At 55.9% G+C, this 16,860-nt stretch overlaps 1 protein-coding gene across 4 annotated transcripts in view; it reads left to right on the top strand.

Annotated features, from left to right (window-relative positions):
* Positions 1-14,238, top strand: part of DENND1B (DENN domain containing 1B) — a 143,748-nt gene extending 129,510 nt beyond the window's left edge. For 2 of the 4 annotated variants that reach the window (XM_036016185.1, XM_036016184.1), the window contains 4 exons: positions 426-533; positions 10,408-10,487; positions 11,545-11,761; positions 13,510-14,163. In XM_036016185.1, coding sequence (XP_035872078.1) covers positions 426-533; positions 10,408-10,487; positions 11,545-11,761; positions 13,510-14,052 — 948 coding nt within the window. In that variant the 3' untranslated portion in view covers positions 14,053-14,163. Of the gene's footprint in view, positions 1-425; positions 534-10,407; positions 10,488-11,544; positions 11,762-13,509 lie in introns of all 4 variants that reach the window. The other 2 variants (XM_028531258.2, XM_028531257.2) reach the window with 2 other exon arrangements.
* The last annotated feature ends 2,622 nt before the right edge of the window (positions 14,239-16,860 follow it).

Raw genomic sequence — 16,860 nt, 5'->3', positions numbered from 1 at the left:
CTCATGTATAAACATTTGTGCTTGGGGCCATGTATTTGAATCTATGAATATTGCATGTATATGAATATTTATGTGTGTGATTTGATTACATCACGTCTTGGCGAATTTTATCAGTTGTTATGTTTTGAAATTTTACCTTCGGAGAAAAAAAATACTACTTGAACACTTTCATTGTAGTCATAGAGAATGAGTGATCTTCATAGGAATTTTACTTACATTATTCAAAATAGAGATTATTTCGGAAATTACGAATTCATAACACAGAAAAATGTGGGAAAGCCTGTTCTTCTAAACAGGTTCCTCAAGCGTCCACCTGACGTGCTATGTGGTTATTTCCACCCGGATCGGCGGCTGCACTGGTTCGTTAGAGAACCCCAGTGACCGCCCGAGCAGGGCTCTAAGCGAGTGCCCGTGTGTTCCCCCAGGAGAGCGAGGACGGCTTCGGGACCTGCTCCGGCTGCGTGCAGTACACGCCGGTGTACATCCCGCACGGCGAGAAGGCGGCCAGCCCGGAGAAGCGCAGGCTCACCCAGGTAAAGCCCCGCCCCCCTCCCCTCCCCCGCCCCCGCGGCTCTGGCCCAGAACGCCCGTCATCCCCAGGGGACTCTCCGGGAACGGGCAGGCCCCGTGGCTGTCCTCCCGTGTTACACGCAGGCCTGCAGTCTCGGTGGAGGCGAGCAGCGGGTTGCCGCTGGGCAGCCCGCAGGGCCGGGAACCAGACGTCCGGGCAGCAGGTCCCCGGGGTTCCTGACGTCCTCACAGGGGCCACAGTCCCGTGGGCAGGGGGCGGCTCGCCGCGGCGTCGCCGACACAGATGAAGGGAGACTCGCAAACACCTCGACCGTTAACATAATTGGTAGAAACTGGAGTACGAAGTTATAAATACCTGTCTTGTGCCAAAGATAGACATTGTATTTGCTCTGAATATTTAAGAACTCTGTGTACGTGCTGATGCTTCTTAAAATACTGTCCTAAAGCAGGGGAGCGCCCACGTGTCCGACTGGGCATCGTGAGGGCGTGTTTGAAGCTTGCGTTTACCGTGGGGAATGGATTTTTACGTGAAGAAAAGTGTCCTCTTGCACCAGTCACTCCCAGTGTGAAAAGACTAAGGTCTGAACACATTAGGACGTTTAATGAAACACGCAAGCATTTCTGGGGATGGCTAGATGTGGTTAACGGCAGAATCTAGATGTCAGTAAGCGCCTCGGAGACGTTAAGGTTTGTATATTCATTTATGGCCTACCTTTTTTCCCCCAGAATAGGCACCTTATAAAGAATCATAGAAGAAAAGATTAAAGTTCACTTAATTTAGATCAAGGCAGGGAGGAAATGAGGGTAGGAAGACGCTAAGGCCCCTTCCCCCGACTCGTGGCCACGAAGGGGAGGGGAGCCCACTCCCATGAACCCTAAGGCACAAGACTTCTTTAGAAAGAGAGGTTCGGCAGGTGCACCAGCGCTGGGGGCCCTGGCGGAGGTGGGGGGTACCTGGTAGAAGTGGGGTCACTCTCTGGGATGGAGAGGTCGCCTCTCTTCATGTGGTCTTTTCTCCACTGTCTGCGTTGCCTGCCTGGGCATCTCCCCTGGCTGCAGTCTGTGCTTTCACGCGGCACTGCGACTGTGTTTGGAACATTCAGAAGGCTGCCAGCCGCGCTGCCTGCGACTCCGCTCCTCCTTCTGGGAGGCTCGCTGAGCTCCCGTGGCTTCAGGGCCTCACAGTAGCGCCGGCTGCCGGGGGTTGGGTGGGGGGGGACCGCACTGGGCCCCACCTTCCACTGGGCTATCCCAGTGACTAGATTCCCTGAAAAGACCGGCCACGTGGTCCCGTCCATTACCAGAAGGCGAGATTCTGTAGGGACCTGCCGGCTTCGGTAACCCAGATGATTTTTGATGTTGTCGCCACTACTGGGCACGCCTCGCTTCCGCAGGGTTGGAATAAGGCCCGAGGTCACGGGAGCAGCCTCGGGACGCAGGAGGGGGGGCCGCTCCCGCAGGAATGGGGGAGCTGTGGGGGCGGTGTGTGTGCATTGCACGATCAACTTAGAGTCCGCAGCCGTCCTCCAGTGCGGGCACCCTCACCCCCATCCCACTGGGCCGACTTCTCGACGTGGAAGCCGAGGGGCTCGGACCTGCGCCTGCCGCCCTGCCGGTCATTAACGGGCAGTGGGGTTTGGACGGAGGGCGGGCTCTCTGCTCTCTGCCCTTGGCCTTGGGGGCAGCCGGGAGGGGCAGTTAGAGACGAGGGTGTGCAGTTCACAGCCAGACCGACCGGGCTGCGACAAAGGTCCTGGCATCGGGCACTGAGCATGCCCAGCACCCCGAGCCTCCCCTTCTGCCTGTGTGAGCTCGTCACTCCCGGGAGGCGGCAGGTAGACCAGGCGATGCACGAGCTCACGAAGTGCCTGCCACACCCCAGCTGCTCACGCCGGCAGCTCTCCCTGCACACGCAGACGCACGCCACACGCCTCGGGCTTGCAGAAGAACCACGAGGCGCCTGGCTGCTTCTCTCTCAGCAGTTACCTCCCGGCTCACGGCAATCCTCTGGTCCCCAAAATAACGGGGACCCCAGTGTTGTCTGTTTCCATTGAAGCAGGAGTGACTTTAAGATCCCAGCACATGGTTTGAAAAGGAATATACAGCTCTCGTCCCGAGAAATGTCTGGGTTTGTGAGACCCCAAGCATGTCACTTCATTGTCAGAAAAACTACCAAAATGCAGAGCGTGGACTTGACCCCCCCGTGTGCCTGTCCACGGGAGAACTTGACCTCAGCAACCTTAAGAGCTTTACATGTTCCGTTTCCAGCCAGCCTCGTGCAAATGCCATGCTTTATTTTTGTCTGTTTTGCAAAAGAAGTCAATGAGACTGTGGCCCTTTACACACCAGGAATGCTTCCGAGAGTGAGAAACACACGTTTCCCAGCCTGAGTCCAATCTGCCGAAAAGACCGGGTATCAAAATCGTGCCTGGCTGGCGGGCTGTGCTCCACGGCTGAGTTTCTCTTTGGAATCGACGGTGCATCTCTCTGCCCACCAGCAAACAGTAGTAACGGGTGTGTCGGCCCGCTAATTAGTACGGCCATTCCCCGTTCTGTGGATGAGGCTTAAGTAAATGTCAGGGGTGCAGCCTAGAAGACCACCCAATTAGGCTTCCCGTGTGTACATCCGGGCCCCCTCCCTCTTTGTGGGAGAGGCAGCGGCAGCCGCCCGGCAGCCTAACAGGGCCCCGGGGAGCGCGGCCCGGGAGTTCCCGGGAACAGGGCCCCGGTCCAGGGAGAATCCAGGCTGCAGAGCGGCCCCCGCCTCGCCCGCACACTCACGCACCTTCCCTCCCCCTCCCGTGTTCTGTCCGAACAAACCACGGCCAGCTCTGTGAGCAGTGTTCAGACTGAGTCTGTCCTCTGACGTGGGGTTGTGAGTGATTCGCTGGGAGAAATGGAGTGGCCCTCTGTAAGGATGAGAAGTCCCCTTAAATAACAGGTCAGGTGTCTGCGAGTCTGAAGATGCCGCTGCATTTCTCATGGCGTCGGCCGCCGCCATTCTGATAACAATGTGCGTGTGTCTGCTCCTTGCACACGCATCGCACACACACAGCAGCCAGGCCGGGGAGCTGCCGCAGCCCGGCCGGCCCCCACGGCAACACTAACAGATGGATGGCCCCAAGCAGCACAACACGGCGCCCGGTCTCTCCGCGGCGCGGGGCGGGCGAGAGCGCTTTGTTGTGGAGTCCGAGTGAAACCCTGGCACACAGCCCTCTTAACTCTTTCACGTCTGGGCCGGGCGCACTCCACTCAGATTTATTTTCCACGTATCCAGGTCAGATTGTGCCAGAGCTGCCTGGAAAATATGAATGAAAGAGTGTTTTTTTCCACTCTTGGGAGACGGTAGTCAAGCCTTTCCCCCAACCACAGTGTTTACAGATAGGAATATGTTTAATAGTCATGCTTTCTGCTAATGACACCAAGTACCATTAAACTCACGGCCATGTATTCTATTTTTAAGTATATTCACATAGAGACTAATAGCTCCATATAGGAGTAGTTATCTTTGATGCATAAACAGGGAAGGTGTGTGCATCCTATGAAATATCACCCACACGATGTTTCATTTTTTACCCATTATACCAGGTGATGGGTGCACCTCAAAGGAACCTTTGCTATCTTGTTGAGTCCCGTGTAGGTATTGGTTTATAAATCATGCTAATGGATTGGTGGAACACAGCACAGCAGCAGCAAGCTCGTTTTATAATTGATAAGGAACGTAACTTCATCCCGAAAGAATGTACTTAGAGGTTAGGTATCCTTTCTGGCCCGAGAAGACTTGCAAATCGGGCATCTCAAAGCCACCTTCTGGTCTCATGGAGACCGACCAAAATCCCTGTGTCACTATGAGCATACTTTTGAAAATATAAGCAATCGCATGGTGTGAGCTTCGTGTTTTAAAACGCTCCAGAGGAGATGAACTCCCTGTGAAACGAATGAGAGGAGACAAAAACGTGGCCTCTCTCAATTTGGATCCCGCTCCAAAGCCTAGCACGCGGGGGCGTGGCCGGCGCTGGGTCTTCGCCGCGCACTTACTTTCCTTGGAGGGCGGTCAGCGGACTCCGGGGATGAAACGGCTGTGATTAAAGACGGTGTTTCCTGCTCCGGCGACGCCACGGCCTTCCGAGAGCGGCCCACTCGGGCTCTTTGGGCAAACACAGTGCGGTGCATGGCGGCTTTGCGGGATCGGTCGAGAAGGAGACGGCGCCGCAGTGATCGGGCGGCGGAGGGAAGCGGCCAGCTGCTCCTTGGGACGCGGAGGAAGGGGCTGCAAGCGCGAGCTGAGCGGGGGGAGGGGCCGTGCACGGAGGCGGCGGCCCAGGTAGCTGGGACGAAGACTTCGCGCAGATTGTGCAAAGGAATACAACCCAGTTTCACCAAATCACGATAAGCAAATAGGCCCATTTTAAATTTTTTTTAGCGCTCTATTTAATTTGACTCAGAATGGAGAACACTATTATGATCACGCCAAAATGTTGAATTAAAGCGGTAAGGAAATCTATTGGACAGTTATACATGATGAATATTGCTCAACGTCTTAAGTGAACATGTTTCCATTTACAGATGCCCACAAAAAACGCTGCCTAAGTGGAAACACCCTTTCTCCGTCTCTGTCCGAATTTCACTCTTCCCCGCGGTAGATACAGATTTAGTCTAGTTTACACTAATGCCACTCATCTTTAAAATTCACCTCTTAAGCCCAGTTTCAAAACTATGGGTACCATATTGATAACTCTAAAGGAAGTTATTTTTTTCTTTTTCTTTTGTTGAAATACTATTAATTTCCAACACGCCAAGTATGATTGTAGTTCAGTCTGTGCTCCTCACCCCCTTCCCCCCAAATTCAGTTACGGAGTACAAGGGCGCCCTCTAGCGGGCACTGCACCCTGCTTCTGCCCTTGAAAGGCGATGGCTACCCAAGACAAAACTCATAATGGTAGCGTTTACCTTTCAGGCCCGCCTTTTCCAGAAACACAATGGCGTGCACACTGAGTCACGAAATTGTCCAAGGACATTATTCTTTCAGAGGAAGAGTTCAAAACCAACTCCTTTCAGTCGGTGGCCGGGACTTCCACTCTGAAGTGTTTAGCTCAGCTGAATAGTATTCGGTGTATTAAAAGGATGTAACGGAAGACAGTCTTTCTTACGGGAACGTGTCCCGTGTGCGTTATGAGATGTTTTTTAGGTTGAACTGTTACGGTTTTACTCTTCAAATTCATTACCACAAATGGCTGTGTCGTTTATTACAAAGCCTTGAAACAAAAACAGAGGCACTCAGTGTTTCCGTTTAGCGAATATTAAATGGATGTTACCATTCCAGACTTTACATCCGCAGTCCCGTCACTACGGCTTTTCCGCACTATCTTCTGCTTCGTTTCACCTCGGGAGACCCCCCCCCCGCACCCCGCCGTTACCTCTTTAATTATTTTAGGGGCCCTGGGTGACACGGCAAACAGGTCTCTGTCCCAGTGTTTACAAATTCTCCTTCTTCTCCCAGACATCCTGGGGTACCGAAACGATGGTCTGCCTTCATGCTTTGTGCACGGAGCGGCTTTTAAGGTCGGTCAGAGAGCAGTGTTGGTGCGGATGAAAGGAAAAGCCCGTCTTTTCTTTGTAAAGTCGCCGCCGCTGCCGCCGCCGCTCGGTCCCTGAAGACAGAGAAATTGCCAGGAGGATCAATAGACCCACAGCTGCCAGCGCGTCCAGAGTCTTATTGCAGCTGGAGCTGGACCGGGGTGTCCTGCATGTCGCCGTAGTGCCTGGCACAGAGCAGAAAGATTAGAATAGCGTGTAAAGACTTCAAGTGAGCCTGTGCCCCCGCACCAATTAACGTTGTTTATTTTTTTAAATATATTTTATGATTCTGCTATTACAGTTGTCCCATTTCCCCCCTTCATTCCCCTCCACCCTGCACACCCCCTCCCACCCACATTCCCCCCTTTAGGTCATGTCCATGTGTCATAAATTCTTTAGCTTCTACATTTCCCATACTATTCTTGCCCCCTCCCCCTGTCTACTTTTTCCCTACCATCCATGCTACTTATTCTCTGTACCTTTTCCCCTCTCTCCCCCTCCCACTCCCCTGTTGCTAACCCTCCATGTGATCTCCCTTTCTGTGGGTCTGTTCCTGTTCTAGTTGTTTGTTTAGTTTCTTTTGTTTTTGTTTTAGGTGTGGTTGTTAATAATTGTGACGTTGTTTATTTTTTTAACTTTTAAGTGAAACACTGGTCTTTCCTCGCAAGTCTATTTCCTCATTGCCTGTAGGAATGGCCTTGACATTGGTAAGATAATGCTTTTGAAACCAACATGCGATTGCAATTTCTGCGAAGGCTCTTGCTCTGTTCCATGCGGACGCTATTCAAGCCTCTCTCCACACACACGCACGTTTATGGTTATTATACAGGGTCCGGCACAAATAATGCCCCTCTCTTATTACATGAAAATCCTTAATTACAAAATCATCGGCATGTAATTCCGTATCAGAACAATATCACACTCGGGCACACTGCGGGACATCGTAGGTGAAACGTTCAAACTGCTGTCCATCCCGTGCGAGACATTCACGTGCCCTACCGACCACACTCAGTGTTGTTACTTCTGCCGGGCCCTGGGCGTATGGGTGGGGTCATCGGAAGAATGAAACCCAGCCGTAATTATTTTCCACAGTCGATATTTGGCTCGTTAGTCATGCGCCCGTGGCAAATGTCGTGGGACCTGCTTCTGCCCGTCAGTGCCGACCGTCTGTGGAGGGGCTGGTCCCCGCGGAATTCAGCTCCCTCCCGGCTGGGAGAAGCCGCGGCTGTCTTTCTGAGATTGCTGAGCCTTTTATCATCGCTGGGAAGGGAGTTGGCATTCTTCCTCGGCTTTTTTTTTTTTTTTTGCATTCTAAATGGAAGTGGAGTTAGAAGCAAAGTGGATTAAAAGATAGGGTTCTCGGGCTCAAGGACGTGCTGAGACAGGAATGTTCTGAAGAGGAAGCCCTGCCCTTCTCGCCTTCTTGGCCGTGGGCAGCAGCGGCCGGGAGTGAAGTCGGGAATGCTCAGGAGGGGGACGAGACCCAGTGGCCCGGGAGCGTGGGCCGAGGGTCCTTGGACGGTCCTGGGCCACTGAAGACTCATCTGACACTTAGCTTTGGATTCCTTCCAGTGACTCTGACCCAGCACCAGTCTTTCGGTCTTTGGAGACGAGTGCTCACCCCTTGTCCCTTTGCCCCACTGTTCGCCCTCACTGTCTGTCACTCCGGACCGTTCTGTGACGACCGCCTGCTCTAAACACGAGGCTAAAGCTCGCCCCTTCCAGAAAGCCTTTCTCAGGTCAATGCTCAGACATCTGGGGACTTGTTTATCTGGTGCCATTACAGTGACACGCATTCCTGACAGCTGGGTTCGAGTCCCCGCCCTGGGAGAACCGTCCAGTCTGGCCCGAGACGCTTTTCTTCATTAAGCTTTCGGTTCCCTGCTTTGTGAAACGCAGAAATGTTCACCAAAATTTGTCGTCAAGCAGCTATTTTGGGAAGTAAACCCTATAAAACGTCTGGCCCACGTGCTGCAACCAGTGACCCGTGGGTGCGTCCCCGGACTCTGTGCTCTGGTCCCGCCGACGAAAATGACATCACGCTTTTAAAGCTCTTTCCGGATCGCGAACCACTGCCATTATGATTCCGCATAGTAGAGTTTTTAAGTCTATCCTCGTATCATTTCATGCAAATATTTTTTTTCTGTCCTAGCCTCAAAAAGGCGCACGCCCGGGGGTTTGCTCCGGACTTTTTGGGTCCACCAAGTCACACGGGGGGCCCTCAGTTACCCCAACTCTGAAGGGGGGCAGTAGCGCCGGGGGACTGGCTTTCAAAAAATTATACACGCATCTTCATCTTATGAAGTCTAAAAATCATACTTGCCTGTTCCTCTGCCTGTATCCTGTATTTCCCCCCCGACCCCAGCCCCCTTAGGAACTGAAAACTGCCCGCGGTTGGCCTCACTGGGGTGTGTGTGCCATCTAGTGACGGAAGCGGGAACTGCGGGCGGAGCGGGCTCCTTTGGGGGCTCAGTCTCACCCGCCACTGTCTCATCCCGTGAAGAGGAAGGAAACAGCTAACGCAGCGTAGCCAAACCAGACGCTGAGTTTGACGGTTCCGTGGCTCGGGCCTTCTGCCCACATTAAAGAGTGATTTTATATTAAGGGGCAGAACGATAACTTCCTCATTTTAGTTGGCTCATTCGCCAATGCGAGAATCAGCCAACTATAAAATACGGGCACCTGGGGGATGAGGGTACAGAAGGGCACATGCCCCCAGGTGCCCAGACCGTCGGTCAGCCCTGCGGACGCCCTGAGGCTGGTGCTGCCGTCTGTTAAGGTTCCCTGAACCACGGGGGTCTCGAGAGAAACGCTGCTCCGTACACTCCTGCGTCCCGTGGCCGGCGCTGTAGGAGGCTGGCTGTTGTTACACGTTACACAAGCACTGTGGTCAGGTGGCACAGGAAACAACAGCCTTTCGCCGCCCTTTTGGTGAACCTCTTCGTGAACGTCCGTGGGAAAAGCCACGCACACATCTCGAGACACGGAAGTGAGAAGAGCTCCAGGAGCAGCAGGAGGCGGGCACAGAGTCGGTGGGGGGTGGGGGGCAGACGTCCCTGGGGCATCCACTCGGTTTCCAGGCGTGTGGGCGGGGTCACGGCCCTTAACGGAACTCTGGAAAAATATTTATAGGTTTCATTTTATTTTGTTTTGTTTTGTTTTCTTGGAAAACCACTTTTTTTTCTTTGTCTCGGGGTTTTTTTCCTAGCTCCTTATCTGCGTGTAGCCCTATCTCTTCACCTGTTTCAGAGTCACCCTTCTAAGAAAAGCATCTGTCCCCAAACTCGGGCCCTGTGGAGCCCGCCCTGGTGCCTCTTCCAGGGAGCGGTCGTCTGTCACTCGTGACGGGCGGGTGACAGTCGGGGGACGGGCGGGGGACGGACGGACGGACGTGTGTACTGACTCTCGGAAACTCCCCGGCGCGAGCTCAGTGCGCTGAGATTCCTGTCGGCCGTGCATTTGTTTTTCCTGAACACACACACGGTGTGTGCACGGACCCCACTCTGTTTGTTACCGTCCTGCTGGGGCAGACGAGAGGGTCCGCAGCCCTCCCCAGAATCGTCTAGAAAGGAGATCGTCCGTGTTCTCATCTGTGTCGCGTGCGCTGAGGTGACTCTTCTCTTGGGCGGTTGTTTTTAGTTCAGCCTCTGCCTCGTTTGGCCGCAGGCTCCGGTCATGCGGGGTCTGGGCCCTGCAGCCCCTGGTGCAGAGGTGCTGGGAGGGACTCGTGTCCCCACCCCGAAGGACACACACACGTCGTCTGTGGTCTGAGCTGACGTGCTAGCCACTGCCCAGAGACACTTCTGTTTGCAGAGGGGTGACCAGTTCTGTTCGCCCCGAGTCGCCTGTTGTGGGCACGGTGGGAGCCACCCCTTATTTCCCCCGAGAGCCGTGCGCCTGGGTCCCGGGGCCCCCGAGACGGGAACGCGGCGCGATCGGGGTCACGCAAGCCGAGGGTACTGTCGTTACACAAGCTGCCACTTCTCTCTGTCTCCCGGATGTCGGTCACATCGGCTGTAGGTCCTGCATTCCCGACCCAGGGCCTGGGCGCTTGTGTGCTTGCAGGTCCAGCCCGGCAGCGTGTTTCTGGCTCATTGCTCTGAGGTCGAATGAATGTTGAGACCAGTCGCCCCATCCCCTCCCTCCTTCCTGCCCAGCGTGTCAGGGTGTTGGGCAACATTCAGCCCCACTGAACGCGGACTGCTCCTAAAAGTCTTCCCGGCCAACTCAAACGGCCCCCGCAAACGTTGGGAAAGAGACTGACGTCAGGACAATGATCCCTTGTCCTTCCTCCCCCAGACACGCGTGAGGAGGACCCGCAAGAGCCTCGACGGCCCCGTGTATGACGACGCGGATGCAGACTCGGACCGCACCAGCAAGTCAGTACTGGGTCCCGGGGTTCTGGGGGGGGGGGGGGGGCGGCCTCATGCAGGCCGGGTGGGAGGCAGAGGGGCAGTTCCGAGCGTGCCCTGCCGGATCGGATTCCGCCGGTACCCGCCTTCACCACAAGGGGCCAGCTCCTGGGGGGCGAATCTTGAGACGGGCAGCACGCAGCATAGGGCCCGAGTTTGGGGACAGATGCTTTTCTTAGAAGGGTGACTCTGAAAAAGGTGAAGAGATAGAGCTACAAGCAGACAATGAGCTGGGGAAAAAAAAACCCGAGACAAAGAAAAAAAGTGGTTTTCCAAGAAAACAAAACAAAACCTGACCTCTCTCGTCCTTGGGCCACGATCAGAACCGCAGAGCGTCTGTGCCGCGGTGAAAGGGGAGTAGCCCCGCCCCCCAAGTCAGACCCTGCCCTCCCCCGGAGGGGCGGGTGCAGCCTCAGGCAAAGCGGGTGCACTGGCCATCCAGACGGACGAGGCCGGTGCGGAGAGACCGAGGTCTCTGGTGCACTCGGACAGGGGAAGTGTTCCAGGGGGATTGTATTACAAAGCAGGGGAAGTAATAACAGTGTATATTTAACTTCTTAACAACTTGAAGGCACATGGTGATGGCAGACAGACATTATTCTTCTTTATTAAATGTATCTCTGGATATGGAAGGGATGAGCGTTGTTCTGTAAGCCCAGTGAACCAGTAAAGGCGAGGAGACCATATGAACACCTTGGAGGTGACCCTGACCGTAGCGAGTGTTCCGAGGGTGCGGTCTCCTGCATCTGAGGCTAACGTCCCAGATCCCAGGGCTCCGGCTGCATGGAGGCCCCGCCTCTGCTTCCCCACGGATTCAGGCGCCGTGCGTGGACTTAGCGTCTGTTTGCGCGCAAAGCAGACAGGCGCCGTTTCCCGCAGTGAGCGGGAGGGACGTCACTGCGAGGGACCCCGTCACCCTCTCCGTGTGGCTCCGCGGCAGTAGCGCTTCCACGGGGGCGGGGAGCGCTGCGCGCGCGCGGCAGGTGCGATGGCGCAGCCGCCAGCGCGCATCTCGTGTCCCTAGGCTGTCGTCCGAGGACGGCGAGGAAGCGCCCGCGGACTTCTACGAGAGCGACGACTCGGCGGAGACGGGCGTGCAGACGGCCTGCTCGGGGGAGATGGACCTGCTGGGGGAGATCCTGGACACGCTGAGCACGCACAGCTCCGACCAGGGGAAGCTGGCGGCCGCCAAGAGCCTGGACTTCTTCCGGTCCATGGACAACCTGGACTACAAGGCCACGGTGAGTGCGCGCCTGCCGGCGGGGCGGCGGGAACGCGCGCTTCCCCTGCTGCGGTCGCGGGGCTGGCGCCTGCGCGGCTCTCTTAGTCTGTGGGAGTGTTGAGCCGCTAACGGGAAGGTGTCAGGACTTCAAACCTAGGACAAAACTTAATCATTAGGAAGTATGTCTTATAGCAAACGTCCGGGGCTTCCCCCTTCTGTTTACCCGGTTCTGCTGGTGATGGTCGTTAGTTGGAACTTTTTTTGTCAAGCAGGAACCTTTCCTGACAGTCTGGTTGTAGAGATGTCTTCCCTGCGGAATTTTTTAGACGTGAGGTGTCCCCCCTTTCCCCTCGATATTTCCTTGATCTTAAAATTTTTTTAAGGTACTAGCGCAAGTAATTTTGTATTGTGTTGCTTCAAAAGTTGTCGGCAATACTGAACCGAGTGCTTTAAAAACAGCGAAGGTAGAAATGTGATCGTCAGGAATTCCAGAGCTCGGTGTGGATTAGTACTCTAGTTGGCTGTGTGTGTTTTGTGGGTTGTTTTTTTTTTCTGGCAAATCCTTTTCGTTTTACTTTATTTCTAGCTTTACTGAAGAATCATTCACACATGGAAATTGCATCTATTTACCGGAGGCATTTTACCTTGTGGCAGCCACAGTCAAGCTAATCAGCATGTCGGTCACCTAACGTAGTTAGCCGTTTCCTTTTCCTTTTTTTTTCTTTTTGGAGGTCAGAGCAGTTCGGATTCACCCTGTTGGTGAATTCCGAGTGAGGTGTCGGTGACCGTAGCCACCACTGCCCGGTCTCCGGGAGTGGTTCCGGGGCGTGACTGACACTCTCTGCCTGTGGGCCAGCATCTCCCCATTTCTCCTGCACGCCGTCCCCCCCCAGCCCCCACCCCCCACCCCCCACCCCGGCAGCCACCACGTCGCCCCCGTGCTCCCAGGAGTCTCCCTTATTCCACGTGCAAGCCCTGGGCATGCGCATCCGGCTTCTGGCACTTATTCCAGGTTTATCCGCCTTGTCGCCAAGGGCAGAGCTTTCCTCTTTGTACGGCTGAGTGACAGTCCATCGTGTGTCTGTGCCACCCTTTCTCTGTCTGCTCGTGCACTGGGGACACGTAGGCCGCCACTGTGGCCACGCCCCTGAGAATCTGCCGCTGCACCTTCAAGGTGGCGGTTCTGTTTCCTTCGGATCCACACCCAGAAGTGCAGTCCCTGCTGCGAACCAAAGTGTCTCAGGTTCGGTTCCCAGTCAGGGCACAAGCCTGGGTTGCAGGCCACGGCCCCCAGCAACCTCACATTGATGTTTCTCTCTCTCTCTCTCTCTCTCTCTCTCCCCCCCTCCCTTCCCTCTCTGAAAGTAAATAAATAAAATTTAAAAAAAAACCAGAAGTGCAGTCTCTGCCTCCAAAGGCAGTCCCGTGTCATGTTTCAAGGGCCCCCCCGCCCCCGCACCGAGCCCCACGGTGGCTTCCCAAGCACCCCGCCACCCACGGGGCAGCAGGCTCCCTTGCAGCACGGCCCGCCCCCGCTCACGGGGTGGCCAGCCTGTCACAGGGGGCCGTCACAAGGGCGAGGGGGCCACGTGGTCACATCTCGTCCCTGGTCAGGAATCACCCTCTGCTCTGTGTCCGCCCTGGAAGGACCTTCCCATCCCGGCCGTGAAGATGTTAGTGCTGATTTCAAGAAGGGAAAAAAGTAATTGCTAAAGTAATGCGACAGTTTCACTGAAAGCTTTCTGAATGCGTTGTCTCCTCTTGCAGAGCAAACCCAGCGTCCCGAGCGAGAACAGCCTGGCCCTGCTCGACGGGGGGTCCGGGGACCAGACCCAGTGGCACCTGGGGCAGGACGACAGCGCCCTGCGCGGCAAGCACCTGCCTCCCTCCCCGAGGAAGCGCGTGTCCTCCGGCGGCGCGAGACAGTCGCTGCTCAGCCTGGCGGAGGACAGCAGGGCCGGGCTGCCCCCCGAGACCCCCGAGGGCTGTCGTGTGGCGGCGGCAGGACCGGCGGAGCCCCCTGCAGAACCGGACTCCCGGCGGGCTCCTCCCGCCGCCGCGTCCCCCACCGGGGAGGGGGCACCGGAAGACACGGAAACACTACGCCGGACCTCAGGGGACCTGCCGGTGCCCGACCTCGGGCGACGCCCGTCCACGTCCGTCCCTTGGGAAAAGGGAGGGAGCGAGGCCGAGGAGCCCGCGGAGGGCGCCGGGCTGCTCCGTGAGGTCGTGCCTTTGTGCCGCAGGAACTCCCCCTTCCGACCGGACTTGCCCTGCTCGGAGGAGAGCCCAAGTGGGAACCAAGCCTAAGGCGACGGCGAAGGGTCGGCCCCTTGCATCCAAGCTCCTGGGGGGACGCCCTAGGGCTCCCCGTGATCGGCACAGCAAACTGCTATTTGTAGGGACGACAGCTCTGGCTGCCGTCCAGCACCTACCCACCTTCCGCTGGAGCGATCGCATGGGTCCCGCGGGCATATACACTGCTCGCTGGTTTTCTAAGCGCGAGCCGGTTCTGCTGTGCTTTAAATCAGGTACCGGGTGTGTGCGGACGTGTCTGTCGAACGTGAGGTCGCGCAGTATTGGTGCTGAACGCCGTTCACTTCACTTCACCTGCGTGTGCGTCTGTGCGCGGCCGCCGCACGACCCGTCATTGCCCCAGACCAGCCTGGCTGAGCGCGAACTGGTCGAGATCTCAAAACTGGACGGAGCTACCCTTGGAATGCTGGAACTCGTGACCCACTAACTGCCTTAATCTTACGCCTCTACTAAGCAAACTTAAGTAATTTATGGAGCCACTCGTGGACTCTAAAGGTTAAGGACCGGTGACCGTGTCCTGCAGGGCGGCGATGCCGTTCCCGGTCGCTGGATCAGGGACAGAGTTCGTTGCGTTGTTCCGTGAGGAAACTCTCGTGGGGACGCTGCCGCCCTGCGTTCCTTCCAGAAAGCACGCCAGCCCCCGCCTTCCCTCGGTGACCTGCGTGGTGACCTTGGGATGTTAACGACGCCGGGTGCATGGGGCTCGAGCCGTTTCCCTGCTCTCGCTGGAGCCCGCCCCCAGGAAGCCAAAGGCCACATAAACTGCCCCGATTTGCAACAAGAACAAAACAGAACGAAAACCCTGGGAGTCCTTTTCCTCAACTGATAATGACCCAAGTGGCTTACGTCATCTCAGAGTCACCTTTAAAGCGGTTGCCTTTGTATTTTGGGAGTTGCCGACTCACAGGGGACCGTGAGGAAAGCCCGGGGGGTCCCCGCGTGCCCCTCCCCGCCCACGCCGTCCCCGGGCCGAGGCTCACGTCCTCGGGAGTCAGTATTGATGGCCCACGCTGCTTTCATGTTTCCTCAGTTTCCCCATACGATGTCGTCCGTTTGCTGTTCCAGGATCCCGTCCGGGAGCCCCCAGGACTCCTGGGTGTCCCTTCTGCCTTAACCGCCCCCCCCCCCCCCGAGCCTGGTGGGAAGCAGCTTCCCGTGGGGCGTCTGGTGGGCGGAGGGAGAGGGCGGTGAGCGAGGCCGGGGTCCCACCTGGAATCCACAAAAGGCTCTTTTCCTCGAGGCTCATGTGACCTGCCACCACCAGACCAAAGGTTCCCCAGTTCCCCTGCCGCTGGGACTTTTTTCCCCCCGAAGACATCGCACCTGTTCTGTCGCGGGCTCGTGTGAAGGGGCAACACCTTTGGCTCCGGCACGTGGCGGCCTTCCCGCGGCCCTGGGCTGTCCCCGAGGCCCACCCTGGCGTCCACCCTTCACCCTCCGGCGTCCCGCCCCGGGCATTTCAGGTGGATGGAAGGGGGGCGGGTGGTTTTAGGGGCTGTTGCTGTGTAGAGGGAAAGTTCTGTTGAGTAGTGTTCCCCGAAGTTTACCTCCCCCGGCATGGTGTAGAGAGGCACCCAACCATGGCGTGGCTACTCCTCTGGTTACAAAGTAGTGACTCATTTATTTATTGACTCCTTGTGCTGGTCACAGGCCAGGCACAGTCACTGGGGACGTGGGAAAATGAAGTAAGTGACGTGTTCCCACTGCGAAGGAACCCATTAAGAGGAGAAGGAATTGCAAACATCAATAATAGTGATGATAATAATAATAATAATAATAGATCCTGCTTAGACGTTATTAACCCAAGATTCTACTACCAAATCAGTCTTTTGAAGCTGCTTTACCTAAAACAAGCTCTAAGTGCAGAACCACAGTGCCATTTCCCAGTTCGTTGACTCCCTGTGTAATTGTATGAAGTATCTGTAATAATGCTGCTATCTAAGAAACCTGCTCGTCAAGGGCAGACCCAGAGACAGACACCGCGAGGCCTGTTTTGAGCGTCTCCGCCTGCACTTCCGAGCTGTCCCCAAACCAGGCCGCGCGGGGCTGGGAGCTGGGCTGGGGCAGGGTCCCTCTGTGGCCCCCGCCCCCCGCCCCCGGCCCCTTCCCTCGTGTGAGGCTACTGGTGGCGCCTCTGTCTGGCTAACAGCCTTCTCCACGGCCGGCCCCCTCCCTTCGGAAGGAGAACTGGATGGGACGGTGCCGTCATTTCGTGCTGAGGCCCTGATAAGAGGACCCAGGGATGCTAAGAGAGAGCGTTTCTTAATGAGGTGGAGAAGCAGACAGGAGAACACTGTGAATCTTCTCAGCATCCGCAGAGCTTCCTCCCCCTTCTCTAGAAAAGCTGGATTTTCAGGGAAAAAAAACTATTTTCACGAGTCAATTCCCCGACGTGAATTCCATTTGTGTTTAGCATGTGAGACTGGGATTCTGGGCAGATACCTGGGAGCCAGAGTGGAAGTTGAGGAACGTCAGACGGATACCCAAGTCCGGCTCCTCCGAGACGCTTCCCAGTGCCGGGCCGGTTCTCCCAGGCGCCGTCCAGACTCATACACCTTCCCACCCTTTCCCGCCCCATCCCGCCCGGTCGCTTCTCGGTGTCTGTTTCTTCAAGTGTCTTGCAGGGGCAGAATGGTCTGGACCAAACCAGTTCGAATTTCGGTTTGGTCAAGATAGGGAGTTATGTATATTTAGACAGAAGCATATTTTATTTGGAAAATAATAGGATTCTGTGCAATATTTTTTTCCCGCGTAATGTAGTTCGGACGGAGATGCACACCTTCTCCAGCAGGCGCCTTAAGG

The sequence above is a fragment of the Phyllostomus discolor genome, chromosome 15 (assembly GCF_004126475.2).
Source record: "Phyllostomus discolor isolate MPI-MPIP mPhyDis1 chromosome 15, mPhyDis1.pri.v3, whole genome shotgun sequence".
Classification (NCBI taxonomy): domain Eukaryota; kingdom Metazoa; phylum Chordata; class Mammalia; order Chiroptera; family Phyllostomidae; genus Phyllostomus; species Phyllostomus discolor.
This window is presented reverse-complemented; position numbering and strand designations above follow the sequence as displayed.